The following is a 20,898-nucleotide window of genomic DNA, read 5'->3' as shown; positions in this document are numbered from 1 at the left end:
GAATTTAATTATTTTCAGCCCTAGGATCTGCTGTGATTAGGCTACAGAATTTATTCATCTGCTATTGCTGGGTCCATTTTTGGTCCATTTCACATCTTCATTGCTCTTCCAGATCTGTTTTCATTTGTTTTTGTTTTGATGGACATATTTAGATAATTTATATCATAATCAAAACACTGGAACTTGAACTACTGGGCTTTTGCCCAGCACTTATACTGAAACCACCACTAGTTTAAACACATCTATTTGGAAAATTTAAGTTGAAATGTTTTGAAATTATTTTTTTAATAGTGGCAGTGACTTAATCGCAGTGACTGCAAAGCTCATTTATATCATACTTGACCGACACATACACCATCCTACAGCAAGTAAATAACACCATCACTCAATAATGTCAAGCATAGCAATGCTTCTTTGTGAGCAGGGGGCAGTAAATAGAAGAAAACATCACTCATGATGTGCCTTATTACCCCATTGGGAATTCATCCATTACAGCTGGGTATACAACCCCCACCGTATTGTAATCAAAACCTTCTTGTTCACACTCTGAGTATGAAGCCATTAATTGGACAGGATTGAAACTATACACTCAACCATGTCAAGTGTCACACACACACACACACACACACACACGCGCACACACGCACACACGAGAGACAGGGATGTTGACGTGAAAGAGTGACACCTGCTGGACCCATGAATACAAGGAACAGCAACAAACCAAACTGGAGAAACAGTAAATGCTAATGTGTGGAGAAAACTTTACTCCAGGCTATAACATCTCTCTTGACTTTGGTGCCAGTTTCACATTAGAATAACAACACATCACAATTACTTTGTTAAACTCACATATTGCTTGTGTGTCCTGTATCTGGGACAAATATACAATATTGTATGTGGATTTGCTATATATTATATTACGGTGCCATAGGATCTATGATAAAGTTATATTTTTTTTAGAAAAAGAGAGCTGCCCTACCATAATGGAGTGTTAATATTAATGTAATACCGTATTAATAGAACATTTTTGAGAAAGAAATAGCCAGAAAAATAACACGTACACATAATCTACATATGCTCTTTAATCTGCAGCTGCTTTAATCCATTGATAAATTAATATCTAATTATTGTTGCAATAACAATATAGACAATAATAATAAGAAAATTAAAGTAATTATTTACTTAAACACTCCATTCCACATATTGTGTCTGGGTTGCAATGCAAACTATACATTTCATGTATGACACAGCAAACTGACTATGTTAGTTTTGGCACACCTAGCAGCATTTATCAAAGTTCTGGAGAAGTAAAATTTCTAAACTTGTATAAATAAATAATTAAATAAAGAGTTTGATAAAATAAATAATATTTGGCTAATGCTGATTTATATAAACAAATACTAATAATCTACCTCTATAACTGACTATGTCTTAACTAGGTCTCACTTGTAATAAATTTGATTTTAATTTTAATCTGACTTCCTAATGAATAATTGCTGTTTTTGTTGACATTATTATACTTTCTATTTATTCACTTTAGAATATTTTGATATTCTACTTGATACATTTGAAAGTGCAACAGAGATTGTACGTGTGTGTAGAATTCCAGTAGTGATAACATGGTAACCCTATGTGAGCAGAAGGAGCTTAAGTGGGTAACAAAAGTCAGCATTTGTGGTCTGAGACAGAAAGAAAGAATAATAACAATATGATAATAGCAACAATATTATTATTATTTTCATTATTGTTATTATTAATAATAATAAAAAGATCCAAAACATGCGGGAAAAGGGTGCAGCCAGACCCCTCGCTGATCAACAGCACCCCCATCTTCCTTTAAAAGAGCCGTCCCTCCCTCTCTAACCCCCCTTTCTCTCTGCTCGAGGTGCATTGTGGGGAGGAAAGTCGTTGCCATTCGACCTCTGCGGGGCCTGCGCGGACGCAGCGAGAACCCTGAAATTCATTATGCGTTTAAAACCTTTATTTATTTCCGCATAACCTACATACTCTCACCGGGAGGGCCAAAGCGGCGAAAAGACACGACGACGGTTTATCTATTTCGGGGAAGACATCGTTTGCAAATACATATTTTTTTCGGAGGTGGATACTGTTGAGAAAGTGAAGATTGTAATACATATTAAGAAAAATGTCCGGTGAGAGAAACCGCAGGTCGTTGGCTTTCCGAGGAGGTGGATTAGCTGGGTTAACGGGTTCCAGTGGCATCGGAGGGGGGAACTGTAACAGCTGGGAGGCCCCGGCCTGTCAAGACCGACATTTTAACGGCAACAGGCCGGATCAAGAGGAGGACAGGGATCTGGGGGCGAAAGGACCGTCGCAGCGGAGAGTGGAAGGCGCTGGGTCTGTCAGCGACTGCACGGAACCCGAAGCGGAGGAAGAAGAGGACCCGGAAGGGGGCAGTTGGGCAGCCGGGGACGGCGACGATCGTGTCGACTCAGTGGAAGCCGAGGTGGACGGGAATCGGGAGGGGTGTAGCTGGACAACGGGGAACGGTCCCAGCAACGACGTCGGTCAGGAGTCGGGAAGCGGCGAGACGGGATCCAGGAAATCTGGGGTAGAGATGAGACCGCAGACGTTGCTTCAGAAACACTCACTCTTCCATGCGTCGTGGTTGCAAGAGTTTCCATGGCTCAAATTTTGCCAGGAGACGGGACTCATGTCTTGTTCCTGGTGTCACAACATTGCCACTAAAAACAGCGATGAGCTGGTGAAAGGCAGTCGCAACTACAAGCGGGCCTTGTTGCTGAGACATCACCTGTCTTCTGAACACGGCAGGAATGACCCCACCAAACAGGTAACCGTTTAGCTCACGTCCGTGTCGCCTTCGCTCACTTTACCTGCGTCGCGTTTAATACCTTTGTCACAACATGTGTCTCAGTCTGTGTTGTCACTTATAGTGTCCGTTTGTACAACTTAAACTTAAAAATACTCATAAGCCGAATCAAAGCTATTCTCACCTAAGCTCCACAAACCCCCTCTCAGCTAATTAGCTAGCACCAGCCTGCTAACCCGAGCTAACAACTAGCCCTGCTAGCAGCTTGTAGCGTTGCTGTGTCGCCGGAGATAGATCGCTAATGACGGGAGGGGAAAGCCCCTAACGAAGCTAATGTGGACTAACTGAGTTATTGAAAGGTAAAACGCACGCAGTCACGTCTTAGTGTGGGTGCTGTGCTATCGCTGATTCAGTTTACTATAACATGTTAGTGTTTATAAATCAGTGAAGTAACCTGCTCCAGTCTGACACCTGCTAACTACTGTCACACCGGAGGTTGCTTCCTGTATCGGGGAAAGAGCTGCATGTCACAAATAGCTGTTGATAATAACAGCTGTCCTGTTTAGTCATTAACGTGTAATGGTAAATAGCTATGATTCGGAGAACTGTGTTCGATGCTCACTGTACAGCCGATTCTATTGTTGTATCAGCAGCTGTCTTGATCGCTAGCTTGCTAAAGGTCACACATTGGCAAGGGCTCGACCCCCTCGGCCTTTGGGGAACCGCACCCCTTCCCAACCCCCTCGCCTTTGGCCTCCTCCTTCAGTTCTGCTTGGCTCCAAGTCCCGGGTGACCTCTGGAGCATTTCTTCCTCCTCGTGCACCACCTCCTCCTCCTCCCTTTGGGGAACTAAATTAGAGGCATTGTGCTAAAATGACCCCCAAAAATCCATAGATGGTGTCACTTGCAGGGCTGCACAAGAGGAGCAGAGTAAATCACGTTGCCTGGACCCTGGCAGCTTTCTGGCCCAGAGGCTATGCAGCCCTTTGAATAGGTTTAAATGAGAGAAATTGATGTCCGTAAAAAGACTATGGCATCACCTGACTCTGTCAATCCACATTTCTCAATTAATGGGCCCTAGAGGCACATCTTATGAGTAGGGGCCCTTCTATTATACAATAGACTGGAATCTTATGTCATCCCAATTAGAAGTCAGGCCTGTAGCAATTGTGAACTATTTTGATTATCTTCTAATCCAGTTGAGTGTCTTTTTGTCTGATTTCTCAGCTTGTTAAATGGGAATGTTTTCTATTTAATATCTTGGGTCTGAGGATGTCGTCATATTGAGGTGTGAAAAACACCAACTGTCATTTTTCACAATTCATGGATCAAACATCTAATCATTATTCTAGTAATAAATCAACAGCATAAATGATTATGTATGTAGTTAGTTGCAGTCCTGTTAGAAAGCACTCCTGCCTTTCTTTGGCATCTAAAGACAAGGTAAAGTCATTGACTGTATGTTCTTCAATTAAATGTTAATGCTTAGTTAAAAATAACCAATCCAGCTTCATATGTAGCACATAATCTTTAAGGACATGCAGCCTTTTTCATTGGTTAATTTTTTTTATTGCAGTGTAGTTTCTCCTATTATTTTTACATTGAAAAATAACACTGTTACTTACTGTAACAACTTTGTACATATACAGTCTCATACAGCCTCATACCCTGACAGTAGTCTGACCTGTCAGGGGAATTAAGTGCAGGGTGCTATTCGACTGTAATTTGTGAGCGAAGAGGATTGCACTACTACATTTAGTTCCTTCCCTTGTACACGCAATCACTAATCAGAATGACTTAATGTGATCGGCTAACTTGTACACATCACTAGTTGGTAAGGAGAGCAGAAGGAGTGGATTAGGAGCTTGGTGTGTTTTTTTTCCCCCCGGCAACAAGGACCCCATACACTGTAGTGAGAGGTTATCCAGGCCATTGTGAAGGATGGGGCCTGAGAGATGACGTTCCATGCATAACTGGTGTAAATTCAATTCTGATCTGTATTGAATCAGTTTTGTTTTGATGTTCTGATTTCATATTCCTCAGCATAATTTTTCTGTGTTTAAGGCTTTAATTCCCTTCATATATACAACACTGCAGCAATAATGAGCAGCATGTATGTTGAGCTGGACTCCATTGTGAGCAGTGCATTAAAGGGGAATCATAGCAGTGTCCTGTTCAATATACCCATTCCTGATGTTAGTCAGGCCTCTGCTGCATTTGTTAAAGCTAACTTGATTAGCCCTAGCACACCAGGGCAGCTGTGGTAAATGTGGGTCTTCTTGGAGAAGGGGACCGTTGTCCTTAATTCCCTAGATACAGTCTTGTGCTCAGATTGTTCCTCATGCTCACTGGCTAAGGGGTGAGATGAGGCGACATTAGACCATTGCTCCTCTCTGACTAAATGTAAGATAAGATTATGTCTCTAAGACCTGTTTAAGTTGGTTTGTTCTCTAGCTACAGCTTTTTCTTTATGTTCATAATTTGTGTAAAATGGCATGCTGAAACAAAACCCCTACACCCATTTTGTACAGAAGATGAGTCTGTCATGGGTCTAACATATGTGTTAAACCCATACTTGCTGCTACAGAGTAATCTCTTTTCTTCACTGTGTACAGAAGGAGACTATTCTACAACTGTGGTTCCACATACATCACAACACACAGAGGCACTCTGCATAATTATTGCATTAAGTTAGTTTCAGCTCTCCACAGCCTTCCTCCATATGCTTTTTTGTCCGTCTTCACTCACTCCTTTTATTTTTTATTTTGTGTGTGGGGACCTGTTTGGTTTAACAGCCAAAAAATGTTTAACCTATCACATGGTGGTTTAAAGATGGTTTGTGATAAGATAACACACCACTTTGTTCCCCGGGAGGGACATTCAGGTATGGGGGGCTGAGCAAGTAATTTTTAACCCCTGATTTCAGTTGAGACAAACACCATTCTCATTGTTAACAATACGTCTCCCTGCGCAGGGAAGGGGATCTACCCATTGAGGTCTGGTGTCTGCCAGATAGATGGGATGTTTATTGGGGGCCACAGGTCAGGGGAATGGGGTGGGGTGGAGCCAGAGGGAGAATTCTTCTTGTTGAATCCATCAGTATCTGTACCCTCCCCTGTTCCCCCCCACCCCCCTTCTGCCTCTTCTGTTGAGGCATTGTTAGGAGGCCGGGAGACACTCGGTGCAGCCCTCCCACACCTTGGGCCAAATGCACACTGCAGTATTGTTCTGTGATCTACGAACAGACGGGTTGGGTAAACGAGGAGGGGGGGATTGGGGATACAGTAGATGCAATGAGTTAGGGAAGGACTGGAGCTGGCCTCTGGGCTGGGCAGGCCTTGGGACTGAATTGATGCTGGGTGGGGACAAATGAAGGACAGGATAGAGGCAAATGTGTGTGTGTGTGTGTGTGTGTGTGTGTATGTATGTATGTGTGTTTAAAAGGTAAACAAAAACTGGCTCCAGTGGGTCATTTGGTTTGCATGGGCACTGTATCACATGATCTGTTAGAGGTGTGTCTGAGAGATTGTCATGGTTCTACTGGCCTTGGGGCTTTGTGGTTTGTTTGGGTTTGTGGTTTATTTTTGTTGAAGGGCTCTGTTCTCCAACTTTGCAGCATATCTTGACTATGGAGTGAATAAGGTTGAATTTATGGCCATCTTGGTTTGTTTAAAATCCACCTGTAAGTCAGGTCAGATTGGCCTTTCACTATAGAATTCTTACGAACTATGTTTGACCTAGATCAAAGGAGTCTTATGTCTTTGAGATTCTCCTGCAGCTCGTTCTCCCACCTTTACCATCTATGGCTCAAATACAGAGACCCAGCCACGTCATGACTGGGGGAGGTAGATATTGTCCCCACATTCCCTGTTTTGCCTCGAGCATCTGTTGTGCTGGGTTGGTCTGCTGGTTCCTTAAGCTCCCTGCTCACACGTGGCACATCTGGAGACAGGATGATGCTGCTGATGAGGCCAGTATGGAGCAACTTATCCAGTACCAGGCTGTCCTATCCTGACTCCAATCACTGTGTCCACACAAACACACATTTCATATCAAAACTGCCACGCAGAGTCTTACCTCTCTGGCCCACTGTCTTGCTATGATTCTAATGGGTAAAAGCTGTGTGCAGTAATGGAGTTTGGAGGTTTAGAGTGATGAAAGGTGTGGGGAAGCTCACGGTACACCATGTTTAAAAAAACCATAACCTACGGCTGCAGCGATTAATCGATTATTAATCATTTTTTAATAATTATAACAAGCTCTCTGAATCTCTCTTTTTAAGCTTTGTAACACTGAACTCATTAAAAGTGAATAATTTGTGGGTTTTGACTTTTGAGAACATCATCGTTTTGGCAGCACATAAAAAACTTTCTAGGCGTAAACTTAACAAAATGGGAGAGGCAATTACACAAATGGCTGCAAAAACCAAAAGCATGTCCAAGTCATCTTGTCGTGACAGCACTGCCCTTCACCACATCAATATATTTCACCAGAGGTACTCAACATGATCATCATGCCCCTCCAGAGGCTTTGATGTGTTTATCATGGACATTTTTTTTTCTTCCCTGTCCTCATCCTCTTTGCCTCACCCACATGTACTTACTTTCTATGCTTGCGAGTGGGAGCTGCTGTGTAATAAGAGAGTGAGTGCTGAGCCCTTTCACAAAGGCCTACAGTGAGTGGACAATGAGCCTCAGGGAGAACATGGGCTATTATAAAGGCTAAAATGGGGTGACCCATCTCCTCTCTGCTGCGCTAGGTTTTCGTCCCCCTCTGATCCACATTTTCTCCTCCGCCCTTTTCTCAAGGCTCAATGTCTTGCTTTTGCAACCTTTGCCTCATTGTCTCTCATTTTCTCTGCATGTGTCCTGTCAAGCTTGCCTTTGTAGGTTCCATCTCTTTCTCTTTTTACATTTATTTCTGTCCGCCCCTTCTACTTTTATATTATTCTGTTTTTTTTCTATCCTTTTCCATCTAGCCGGCAAAGCATAACCATTTTTGCCTTTTCCTTTTTTTTCCCCTCAGTCTGTCTTTCATTTTATCCAATCTATCTCAATCTCTCCCTTATTCTGGCTTTCATTTCATCCCTTCACTCCCCCTCCAGCTGTGGCAGAGGATGATAAGCCCCCCTATACTATACTGTGTGCCCAGGCCAGCCTGGACAAGAGCTGCAGTGTGGAGGGAGCAGGGGTGGGGGCTGGGTGGGGACCTCAGAGAAATGGATTTAATCTGAATTACACGAGCTGAAACCCCAGCCGTGTGTATGTGTAGGCAGCTTGGTGTATGTGTGTTTTCATGCATGTGGGAGCAAAAATGCAGGGCTTGAGCAATATGAATTATTCTGGATTAGAGCATCTGCTGTACAATTCTAAAGTGAGATGTACGCTGCTCTCTGTGTGTGCTGGGTTGAAAAACTACAATATAGAATGCTACACATGTTGCATGTTTTTTCTATAGAGCTGTCCATTCTGAAAGCAGATATACATTCATATCAATCCAAGCTATGTGATGCCATATGAGCATGTTTGCATGTGCGTGTGTATATATACACTCTCCTCCCTTCTGCTCTGTACCAGGCTGGCCCTTTGCCCTGTTAGGGGGAGCAGGGGAGGAAAAGTGGTGCCGTTACAGGGTAGTTCTATGCGATTGCCAATAATCCTCCCATCTCAGTTAGGTTGTGCCCTGCTTTGAATGCTTGTCAGCAGGCCTTTTACTACAGTCAATTTTATATTCATGTTAAAGGAGGCAAACTTTGTCTATCCAGCTTTGGAAGTACTTACAAAACAGGAATGGCAGTTATTGTAAAATATTGTTCTCCAGTGTTGCAATACATTAGGTGTTAAATTATATACCTGAAAAGAAGTACATTCCCAATTAACCCTTAATTAAAGTTGATTACAGTTAATCCATTAGTTTGTTTTAATTGTTTACAAGGAAACCATTTTCCTGGGCTATGCAAAAATTACCTGTCCTTGAAGTAATACACTTTACATTTCACCTTGTACACCCTCTATAATAGAATCCTGTCAAACTTGTTTAACCCCTAGGGCAGGCGCTTTAGTGTCACGCTTGGAACCCTCTGTGTGTGTGTGTGTGTGTGTGTGTGTGTGTGTGTGTGTGTGTGTGTGTGTGTGTGTCTCTGTGTGTGTGTAGCAGAGTGTTTATGCTTTTTTTTGCAAATTGCTTGCTTGAGCATAAAAAAAAAAAATCATTCATCATCTTCCTTTCTTTGTCCCTAAAAGGAGACCAGGCCATCGGATAACACCAGCCCCTCCACTAACTGCTCAGAGGAAGACTACCGCAACAAGCCCAATGAGAACTCTTACTGTTACCAGCTTCTCCAAGAGCTGGACAAGCAACGCAAAAGTGGAATCCTCTGTGATGTCAACATAGTCGTCTCTGGCCAGGTATTCCGCGCACATAAGAACATCCTGGTGGCGGGCAGCCGCTACTTCAAAACCCTCTACTGTTTGACCAAGAGTGAGGCCCAGGACCAGGCCACCGTCACACACATTGATGTTGCTGCTGTGCAGGGCTTCTCCGTTATCCTCGACTTTCTCTACTCTGGGAATCTGCTGCTTACAAGCCAAAATGCCATTGAGGTGATGTCTGTTGCTAGTTACCTTCAGATGACAGAAGTTGTTCAGTCGTGTCGAGCTTTTATAAAGGATGCACTGAATATCAGCAGCAAGCAGGAGGCTCCAGATTCTGTAGTGGTGGATTACAACAAGCGGCAGATGGTAGCCAAAGAGGGACATAGAAGGCTGGACCGGAAGCCAGGCAAATACTGGGCCACAAGCATCCTGTCAGAGCTGTCGATTAAGGCCAGCAGCAACCAAGTGAAAGGCGCGATTGATGAAGAAGATGAAAATGGCAGGGTGAAGGAGGAGACCAGCGACATAGAGGTGACAGTGGTTGGGAAGGAGGGCTGTGCCCTCGTGACCCCTGGAGTCTCTGGTAGATGGAGCCACCACAACGACAACTCCTCTGATTCAGCAGAGACCAATGAAACACGGGTGGTGGGTGACCAGGCGCAGGTCTTCATCTGGAACGGGCCTGTCTCAGGCGACGGTGTAGCGGCACCTGCAGCAATAAAGCGTGAGGCACCAGATGCTGCAGCTGGAAGCGGGCGGAGGAAAAAACAGGCTACCACACGGCGTTTCGTCTACAACTTCCCACCCGAGCCTGAAGAGGGATTCGATGAGGGGATGTTCATCCAGCCTTCGGCTTCCTACCCCAGAGAAGACTTCTCCTCCCTCTCTGAAAATGCTGGTAAGTTTGTACTTTGAACAACTTGCACACTCCACTCCCAGTTCCTTCTCCCATAAAATATTGCATGACAGTTTACTCATGAATTTCTTATTCCTCTTACTTCCCTCGCGTACTCTGAAAGTGGAAGTGTATTTATTTATTTTTTTTAATTTTACTTTGGAGACTTCACTTGACTTGACGTTCTACATGTATGCCGTGAAATACATGTTTTCCTCCTGGAAAACCTTGCTAAGACGTAATAGTTTGAGACACTTAATGAAACTTTCAGGAAATACACAGCTTTGCATGTTTTAAGCCTTTAGTGCATAAAGCTCAACAAATGATCTGGGTCAGAGAGCAGCACCATTCAAAGACCAACCAATCCTGCTCTTTGCTTTTATGCACAGAGATCATACGGAAATGCTGTGAGAGACTGAATTAATAAAAAGAATTATCCTGACCTTTTATGGTGAATTTTGGCAAGATAGAAGATTAGTCTGACTCTGGGACAGTAGTCTCCCCTGCTCAACCTCTTTTTGTTACAGAACAAAATGATGCTCCCACAAACTTAATTAAAACTATTCTGAAGGAATTATATATAGCTATACCTTTCATACACAATAAAATTTATTAGCAGTTATTACAGGCATCATTTCAATCTAGTACTGAAGGCATTGCGTCTAAAATGTGATTTCCTACCTCCATTTTTTTTTTTTAACAAATAATCGTGAAACTTGTGGGATCATTGAATGCAATTTAGTGCTAAGAGGCTAAACTCTGCGATCGCTTGCAGTGCGAAACACTGGTCCAATCAGTCAAATCATTGATCACAGTGCAAGAGTATGGATTTAAGGCTTTCAGTCAACGTCCTGCTGTTGCACCTACGGTGTGGCTGTTTGCTTGTCAAGCCTTTAACCAGTTACTCACTCCCAGTCATGAGCTCTGCTAATCACTCTAAAGCAGGGGGCTTTTGAAAGTTACACCCATCTGCAGAGCTGTGTTTCCACATCCATAATAATAGACTGTGCATTTTCAGCATCCATACTAACACCTGAGAACTTCTATCATGACAAACTTAAGACATGTGAGTGGCTGTGTGCAGTTGTTTTCTTGGGTTCAGGAAGAATTACTAAAAATGAGAAACAAGCGTGTTGAACATTAAGAGCAAGCATTTCTGTTGAGAATGGTTAGTGAAAGTGAATGTAAAAACAACAACTTTTTGTTCAAATCCAATGGTCAAGTTGTGGCCTATAAGAACCAGTGGGGAAGTGAATGTGAGTTACTGTGTCATCGTTTTCAAAGGTCTCTCTTTTCCAAACGTCTGTTTTCAGTGCTTGAAAATGCTGAAGGAGTGTTTGGATGGCTGATATATCTGGAGAAAAATGTATGTGCTTGAGAATTGTAAAAGATTGGCCTGTTTGGCTGTTTTATAGTAGGAAATACTTGAATTAAATACACAAATTTACTAGATCCTAAAATAGAGTTGGACAGAGTGCTAAAATGACTTCCTCCTATAGTTTTCTGCTGAAGAAAAAGGAAAAAACCCACAGAAAAAACACAGAATGCCTTTAACTTTTTAAGTAGCTTTCACTCATTCTCACTTGATATAACTCTCTTGCTCTCCTTTCCATATTCCTTCCGCCTGCTTACCCTTTGACACCTTGTGCTTTATATCTCTTAATCTATCCATCCTATCTGCATACAGTGCACCGCTTCTAATAATCTCCTCTCTCAGCTGCAGCCCACTCCTTCTGTTGGCACATTAAGCATGGTACTCCATGGAACCATAATAATATCACATATCAAGTGGAGTGATATTGACTGGTGGAGGCAATGTGTGAAGCAAAATGTGTGTAAAAGAAAAAATAGACAACTACAGTGTGTGTGTGTGCGCGTGTAAATGGGTGAGACAGAAGTCCTCCCTAATGCAGGATAATGAAGAATGCAGGGGAAAACATTTCTTCTCCCAGGCCTCCCTAAATGCACTTGAATGCTCTTAGTGCCTCCAACTTCTCCTAGTGCTCACTTTAATGTGTTCACAAAGTGATTCTTGGCGTTATAGTAGCCTGGACAGATGATGCTCACTGACTCCCCAACCTTCTTGTCCTTATGTGTCTTTGGTATTTAGCTCCATGTCTCTAATGTAAACTACTTTTCCAAATAAAGACATTGAGTGGGCAAATGGAGAGAGGGAGAGTTTAAAAGCAGCTAGTTTTACGTGTTTTTTTTTTTTTTCTTCATGAAGACGAGCTCACCAAAATAACTTTCTCCCCGGTCTTGAGTCAAATCACTTATTGCTGTTTTCAGAAACACTGAAAATCTGTAACTGAGGGATGCTCTGTTGTACGACATGTGGAAGAGGTGGTGTGTCCAGAGAATTTGAGGCCAGAATGTGCAACAAATTATCTCTGCTGCTCTTTGATGTCGGCGTGAGAGCCTCTTACCCGTTTTTATGCTAGTAGAAAGAAATCAGTGTGGCACATTGAGAAGTTAGATTTCTACGGACGGATTACGAGCAGTGTCACATTGTACAGCATTTTTCAGTTCCCCTTGTAAAAAGAGGGTGTTCACTTTTGCTCATTTCCCTTTAAGAGAAGTGTTCCCCATAGATTTCTCCATTTTCTTTTTAAAAAAAAAAACAAATGTGAAAGTCGAACTCACCGTTTTGTTTTGTATGATGAGTAGAGAATCTAAATCATTATTTCTCTCCCTTTTTGAATTTATGGTTTTCTATTTTTCTCCATCATGTAGCCTCTCCTCACCCTTTGATCGTACAAATAACACCGGCTGAAATAGGTGTGTCAGTCTTCCAAGAAATCGTGGATGAGCTGACTTTGGTGTCATCCAGCTGTGTGGGGAATGTGCTTGTTCTGGGTAGAAAGAAAGCTGCTGTATCTTGTGGTCAATCCTAGTTGAACGCGTGTAGTCATACCTCACCGGCCACGAATGTCACGTAGAGTACATGAAATATTGGTCCAGTACAATGTATGGACGTGTCATTTGTCAAAGGTTTCAGCTTTTGACAGCATTTCCCCACAATCTCTAACCCTTTTCTCATGTCCTCCTACGTGCACTCTCCCATTTCCTATAGTGCTTAATTGTTGCGTCACATAAAATGTCCGTGACATTCTTTATTCAAATATTGTTTTACAAAACAGAAGAAAAAATGACTACCGTTAATGATTTAACACAAAGAGAACATTACTGCAGAGGCAGCTGGACACAGTCACAGGAAGGCAACCTATTGAAAGTGAAGGCTGACTTCAAGTCTCCAAGTACTTCACCATTTCTGTCTGCACTTTCCACCCTGAACCCACAGCCAACACTCACTCGTGGCCCATAAATTCTTGAGTCTTCTCCAAACAACACTGTTGGATTGTTTAAAGGGGTGGGTGCTGCACACGGAGCAGGTGGAATGCATTTGCATACACACTAGTTTCAGTTAAAGAGTGCACTCTTACACACACCCACGCATGCACAGTGACCCTCCCCCAGTGCCTGCGAGGTGCAAAGCTGCCAGGGGCAGTTCCCTTCCCTCTCTAATCCACTCTAATGCTCTGGGGCTGTCCTCACTATTCCAAATATTGACCCAGGGAGAATAGACACACACACACACACCCACTCACACTCACAGGGGCGTGTCTTTAATGGACTCAAAGCACTGATGCTGGAGGAACCAGGCACTCACACACAAACACAGGTGATCGCACTCAAGTGCTCACAAAAGTTGAGAGTAAGCTGAGCTGCTGTGAGGGCTCGACTCTGTCTTTCTCTAATTGATCCCCTCCCACTCCACTGGAGCCCTGGTTACACCATTAGTTTGATGCTCTGCCCTGAGGATCACACTGCTTCACATACAGTATAGCAGGGAAATGTCTGTGTGTGTGTGTGTGTGTACATTGTTAACTGAAACCTCCATTGTTCCATTTGGGAGGTGGTTAGTTTTGTACACACAAAGCATTGTGAGGTGAACAACCCCCCCCCCCCCCAAAACACACACACACACACACTATCAACCACCTCACCATCTCTTTCTCCCTCTCCCTATTCTTGCCCCAACCCCACCCCACCCCTTTCCCAGAGCTGGCCAATCAGATCCCGTATAGCATCATCCAAGACTTACAGCAAGGGGAGTCCTGGGAGAATGGTAAGAACATTTAGATTCAGGCACACAGATACGTTGCATTTTTTTTTTTGTTTGTATGTATGTATGTCCGGCCTCCTCACTCCCCCAACGTTTTCAAGCCTAAAATGACTTCTGTCAAAGGATGCCGGTCCTGTTTTAGCTTTAAAGAAGTCTGGTGTATTATCAGCAGGTCATTCAACATAGATAAGAGATTACAAGCAGCGCTATCTTTTTTTTCTTTTTTTTCTCATCACTGTTCCTTATTTGAAGAATGACCTGCCACTAAACAACTAGCTGCTGAGTAGACGAGCTGTTTTCACGAGCTAATTTGCAGGTGTTTGAACACAGATTATTTCTGCTTAACACTTATGTGAAGAAGAATGTTTTAAAACACCATTATAGCCTGAAGACGTGTTTGTATGGATGAAGGTCTTAGAGAAACTGAGCTAAAATGCATCTATTCAAACCAGCATTTAAATGCATGTTTGATCTGTCAAGTAGTAAGTAAACTGCATCACCCCTTTTCCAGTCTGTTAAGTAAAGATATGAAAGTGGATAGAGCAAAGCATTTTTATTCCTGAGGATCAAACTAACAAACTCAAAAAAGACCAGTGCATGTGCAGTTGTGTACAGAGCTGTAAAATAGTTAGAAAGGTTAAAAATCAAAACGTATTGCTTGTTTTATTCGAGGACTGAAGTGAATGAATGAATGGATAGATGGATGAAGAGTCGAGGAGACTTCCTGTAAGAGAAATGACAACAGGAAACTCTGCTTCAGCCCAAAGTCTGCTCTACTGGTAGACTTTGGAATCGGGCCCACACTGCAAAATTTAAATCCTTTTCTTTTAAGCAAATATCATTCACATTTTATTAGCTTATCTCTGTGCTTTATAGGTGACGGTGAAAAGGGCATAGCATCCTCAACCTCTAATTCCTCCTAAATTAAGAGCTCATTACACTTCCCACAAGGTGTTCCTCTGCTGTGAACCCCACACACACACGCACACACACACACAAGCACACACAAGCAGAGTGAATACACAGGTGACCTGTTTCTCATCAACCCCTCCTCCCCCTAGCAACCTACCTTGACAACGCCTCTGTTGTGTGCTTCCTGGCTTAAACAAAAGGCCTGGCCTTGTCACCCCACTCTCCTAAAGATGAAGACTTCCTGTCTGTTCGGAGCCTCTTCAAAATCAATAGCTTGCATACTCGTTTTGAATACTCTGTTGTCCTCTGCTGCTTTTTTAGTATCAACATCCCTGGAGGGATAATAAAGAAAGTGATTGTATAAAGATTTCTTGATGCCTTTTCTTTTGCATTTTTACATTCACATAGTGTCTCTTAACACTGCCACGGCGAGACCCCTATATCATTTAAACTGAGCTTCAGACAAGTGCCAGTTACCTAGCAACAGTTACAGCTGAAATGTGAAGAGTGCATGGTCGCCACAGTAATTGGTTGTATCGCTGCGATTTAACGCATTTTATAGCTTTGACTGATGGATCAAAGTTAAACGCTTGCATTCTCTCTAATGGTTTCATGCATCCTGACCCCAATGATGTGATGTGATAAACAAGATATTGATTCCTGCCTCGCCCTTCTCTTGGCAGTGGATCGTTAAATCTAGCAAATTGCCTTGTTTTACGTGAGGCGCATCAGTTTAAAGTTCAGTCCAAACACAAATCATTTGTTTTATTCAGGGATGGAAATAAACCAAATCAGATTTTTTACATTTCAGCATGATAAGCTACTAAGTTGTGTCTCTCATTGACTATTTGTTGAATAAGCGCTTTGTGCTTTTTTTCTTTTGTCTTGCCCAGGTGAGTCCTCACACTTGGCCCTCAATAAGCTCAAGTGCCCCCACTGTAACTACATCGCCAAGCACCGGCGAACGCTCAAGAGGCACCTGATCATCCATTCGGGTGTGCGCTCGTTCAGCTGCGACATCTGTGGCAAGCTGTTCACCCGCCGGGAGCACGTTAAGAGACATTCCCTGGTGAGTCCACATATGGAAACTTGTCGTATCTTCTCCTATTGCACCATGTTATGTGCACTAACTACTGTATCTTACACAATCGTGCTGTGGCCACTTTTACATTAGTGCACGTTAACTCCACATTGTTTTTGCAAGGGTCTCCAACAAAAGACTAATTAACACTACATATGTTTAAGCAAATCATAAATGCAGCAGTTAAAAGTCAGATTTTAGTCAGACTAGAAGAATAATTGGGTTTTCTTATTGTCATGTAAACACGTTAGTCCGACTAGAATCGAGTGGGTCTTAGTCAGACTAACATACTTGGATAATGCAATCCATAGTCCGATTACTCCCGGATGACCCAGAAATAGGAGATGACGTATAAATTGCTGTGCAGTCGCTGGAAATCATACGGCAACACAGCAACCACAAGAGCCATGCTCCATCTAATTTGTATCACATGAACATGTACAGCAGGTATGAAACGTACAGCACCATCCATCTCATCGTCCATCTGTTTGTTTTTCTGTGACGTAAAGGTCAACGGGAAACTGATTCAATACGCACTAGCTTATAGAGAAATACAACACCACCTACGGAGGCGGAGTCAGACGTGCACGGCCAATACATCGATTTTCTCCTCCGCATGTATATTCGGGACTCGGCAAGTTGTCCGATTACCTGTCTTAGTCGGACTACGGCCTGAGCTCGATTAAGCTGTGCATGTAAACGTACTGACTGAGTGATCAGCTTTAGGAAGCTAAGCGAACCAGCTGCCTCATGCTCATGTTACGTTTTTATCCGTGGATAAATCCTCTTATGTAATTGTCAGCGAGGAACCAAATTTGCAAAATGTCGCACTATTCCTTAAGATGTTTTTGAAGAATAGTTATTTTGTAAATAAGCACAATCTGACTCTAGGTCAGTAAAAAAATACCAGATTGCATTAGTCTTTGTTTTTTTCCTTCACATGTATGCCTGTTTTTGTATAAATATGTGATGTAGCACAGCTGTGACGTGCCGGAAAAGCATAAAAAATCAAAGTGCTTGAATTTGTCTTTGGAAGACGTGTATGAACTAATCTGACTCACTCCATCTCCTCCTAAATCCCTCCTACAGGTGCACAAGAAGGACAAAAAGTACAAGTGCATGGTGTGCAAGAAGATCTTCATGCTCGCAGCCAGCGTCGGAATCCGCCACGGCTCGCGGCGCTACGGTGTGTGTGCGGACTGCGCTGACTCACACCAGGCCACTCAGGAGGGCCTGGAGGGCATGGAGTTTCCTCGCGACGAAGACTTCGAGGGCGAGGAAGGGGAGGACCTGGAGGGGGAGGAGCCTACCGACAATGACCAATCAAACTGGGGTGAGGGCAACGCTGGTGGTGCCCCAGAAAAGGACTAAGAATTTTAACAAGCTTGAGAAACAAAAATAAAATTTGATGTTTAATATATATGTATACAAAAACTAGCTGGTAAACAATCAACTCCAAAGTGCTATCAAACCTCGAGGTTACTTAATTGTGCACGTATATATATGACGAAGAGATGGATAAAATATGGAAAAGAAAAAAGCTTTCTTGGAGTGGGAACTCCCGAGATGTACAGATTTTATTAATGTTAAAATGTGTCCAACTGTGGGCCCAGAACTCGCGAGAGAAAGATTCTAATGACTAATAATATGATGAATCAGGTTTTTGGTGATGTATTTTTTATTTCCTGTTTATGGGGGACACTTGGGGGCAGGGTGATGATGTAGTTTTGTTTTTTGAGTTGGGCTAGGCCAATCATCTAAGATAAAAGAAAAAAAAAAGACAGCTGTTAATTATTTAATTTATGAAGAGAGGTTATTATGGTCTTATAAAAATGCTATGATTATTATTTCTGTTGTTTTTTTGTCCGCAGCAGAGGCACAGCGATAGCTGCTGTGTGCTGCTCGTTCTGAGAGTATATGGCTTGGTGCTTGTAGAGCTACACGGAAGAGCATTATCGCAGACAGGAAGACTTTTTAAAACTTGCTCTGTAGATCTTGTTTAGACGCGCTAAATATTATATTATTCTTTTCCTCTTTTTTTTTTTTTTCTTCTCTTTGTTCTGTTCCTGCAAAAATCTTGGAACCAAAAAATCTGTTTTGTGACTCTAATGTATTACAGCCATATTTATGATTAATTTAAGAGGGCTGCGATATTATGCCAAACAGACCGCACACCAAGATCACGCAGGATACAAAAACTACTGAATACGCTTAAAAGAAAAGAGAGAAGACAACGTGAGATTTTTATCTTAAGCGGTAAAAAAAAAAAATAAGATTGATTTTAAAAAAAAAAAAGAAAAAGAAAGAAAAAGCGAAAGTACAAGGGGAAATGTTATTGCTAGCTTTATTCAAATCACGGCGTCACAGTAACACTTTATTAAAAGCATTTGACTTTCACTTAAAGCTTGAATTTTGCCAAATGATGAAACGTTTGGTGCTGTAATGCTTGTTGCAGAATACTGGACCTACAGGCTATATATGATGTTTATAATCATAAAGCTTAAACTGACTCAGTTATACGTATATGTAATCAGCTTAATCTATAGAACACTGTTGTGCTACGGCGACTATCAGGTATGCTTTGCCATTTTTTTTAAAGCTTTTTATTTTATTTTTATTTAATGCAAACACACACACACACACGCCATTTTGTAGAACTACCGGCAGTACTTGTAATTGACGTTTTTGAGGACCTAAGTAGATATCAATACCTTTATACGTTTGTTTATATTTGGTACTGAGTTATATAGTAAAGACAGTATATATATATATAAATATATATGTATATTGAATCACTTGAACATTACGTTGTGAGGGAGGGACCGTGCGGATCAGTCCTGATTGTGTGATGTTTTCACTCTGAACGAAACTCCATTTTTCATGTGTTAAAAGGCACACGTGGTGTCATCTGTTTAATTTGATGTAGGTTTGTTTGTTATTTTTATTTGATTTTTTTTTTTAGGTCTGCCAGGTAGAAAAACACTTTGTTCCACAGGAAGTGAAGCTCTATGGCACCTCATAGACATGCACTTACTTTTGCGTTAATGAAAATAATTTTTTCTCTTCGTTCTGTTTTTCCTTTTTGCTTTCCACCGCAGAAGCGGGGTCTGAATGGAACTTTATAAAAACTGTTGTCTTTCTTCCAATGCGCAACGTTTTTCTATTAGACATTTTCTTGTTTTTTTTTTGTTATTTAATATTATATATATATATTGACTCCAAAATGCAATCAAGACTGTTAATTTCTATTTGTCCAACCAAAATTGTTCTTTTTTTTTTTTTAATTATTGTTGAAATATAATGTATAAGAGAAGCCAGGTGAAAACTTGCTTAGTGTAGAGAAATCCTTGCTCGTGTCTGTAATTGTTGAGATTTCTTTTTTTTTTTTTAAATGTTTATATGCTACAGAATCATTCACTTTACCCTAGATACATATTATGTTTAATTTTGTTCTTTCCACGGATGTTTTCCTTCTCATTTTTTGTTTTTTTCCCTCATTAAGCACATATTTTTTAAAGAAAAGAAACACGGATTGTTTTGCGGGTTAAAACCTTGGAACAGCAGTATCTGTTCATATGCAGTGGATTATGTACTGAAGTGCTAATGATACAGACAATGTGTAAACTTCCTTTTCCTCTTTAGCGGAAGAAGATATATTTAAGTCAGAGATGCTCATCCTCTTGATGTCACTTTTTCCTTCAAATCACTGTGGGAGGGGTTATATTATTGATATATACATACATATATATGTGTGTGTGTGTGGAGAATAAGATATATATATATATATACATATATATATGAAGAATATATTATTTAACTAGTGAATTTACTTAATGGAACTCGTTGACAGTCAGCCACGAACCTCCGGACATGGCGGTTCATTTCCGTGAACTTAAACCTTCCGCTTTCTCTCTCTCTCTCCCTCTCTCCGTTCACGCTGTGTACTTGTTCATCACGCCATCCTGTTGTCTTTGTTTGTTCTTTTGATACTATTTACCATCCTACTGATTTTACTGTAATGAATGAAACTCGAAAAAAAAAAAACAACTATGATGTATCATTTTGAAATTTTATGCTGTATTTGTTATATGGAACGACGGCGACGACAAAAAAACAAAACAAAAAAAAAACACACAAAGCAAAAACACTACAGATGTAAAGCAGAGGTTTTTTTTCCCCAGCTGTATTTTTTTACGCTGTTGCTAAAAGGTTGTATTTTTCAATTTCTCTCGAACTTTTAACAGTGATGCAAACGTCGGGCGACTCTTCGGTGCCCTCCGAACACAGAGCAAATTCAGGTTACTCTTTTTACGTTTTTATCAAAGGTTTTCAGCGATGGAATTACATTTTCCTCTTTTCTCTCTGAATTGTACTACTGTTCCTCTACTACATTTTAAGAATAAAACTTTGATATTGCTTTAAACCGTTTCGTCCACTCGTTTTACTGTACTCATGCTGACGCAGATTTGGGGGACGCGTGCAGGTTGGAGGTAAGAAATGGCATCAAAGACTGAATCCTACAAAATCCTATCTGCTGAAATGACATAGTTTTGTGGAAATGTACCTATTTATTATTTATTACAGTCCAAAAACATGTAGATTTAAGGATTAGGTAAATTGGACACTACATTGACCGTAGGTGTGAGAGTGAGGCTGGATGTTATTTGCAGTGATGAAATGTAACACATTACAACACTGCGCAGTACAAATACTTTGTTA

General features: G+C 41.5%; 1 protein-coding gene across 3 annotated transcripts; it reads left to right on the top strand.

Annotated features, from left to right (window-relative positions):
- The first annotated feature begins 1,808 nt into the window (after positions 1-1,808).
- On the top strand, positions 1,809-20,602 carry zbtb10 (zinc finger and BTB domain containing 10). Of its 3 annotated transcripts, XM_058619082.1 has the most exons (5): positions 1,812-2,812; positions 9,034-10,063; positions 14,124-14,189; positions 15,992-16,167; positions 17,269-20,602. In XM_058619082.1, exons 1-5 carry the CDS (start codon positions 2,147-2,149, stop codon positions 17,548-17,550), a joined length of 2,220 nt encoding a protein of 739 aa, XP_058475065.1. In that variant the 5' UTR covers positions 1,812-2,146; the 3' UTR covers positions 17,551-20,602. The 3 variants fall into 3 exon arrangements, with proteins under 3 accessions (XP_058475067.1, XP_058475066.1, XP_058475065.1); XM_058619084.1 differs by lacking the exons at positions 15,992-16,167; positions 17,269-20,602 and adding an exon at positions 15,248-15,467 and having other exon boundaries at positions 1,809-2,812; XM_058619083.1 differs by lacking the exon at positions 14,124-14,189 and having other exon boundaries at positions 1,811-2,812.
- Positions 20,603-20,898: the final 296 nt, after the last annotated feature.

Source organism: Solea solea, chromosome 20 (assembly GCF_958295425.1).
Source record: "Solea solea chromosome 20, fSolSol10.1, whole genome shotgun sequence".
Taxonomy (NCBI): domain Eukaryota; kingdom Metazoa; phylum Chordata; class Actinopteri; order Pleuronectiformes; family Soleidae; genus Solea; species Solea solea.
The sequence above is the reverse complement of the archived record's forward strand: the minus strand, read 5'-3'. Positions and strand labels throughout refer to the sequence as shown.

Bases quoted from the DNA above. Each gene is read 5' to 3' on its own strand.
- zbtb10 (XM_058619082.1), top strand. From the start codon at position 2,147: ATGTCCGGTGAGAGAAACCGCAGGTCGTTGGCTTTCCGAGGAGGTGGA. The intron at 2,813-9,033 runs GTAACCGTTTAG...TGTCCCTAAAAG, and splicing joins GGAATGACCCCACCAAACAG to GAGACCAGGCCATCGGATAA. The intron at 14,190-15,991 runs GTAAGAACATTT...TGTCTTGCCCAG, and splicing joins AGGGGAGTCCTGGGAGAATG to GTGAGTCCTCACACTTGGCC.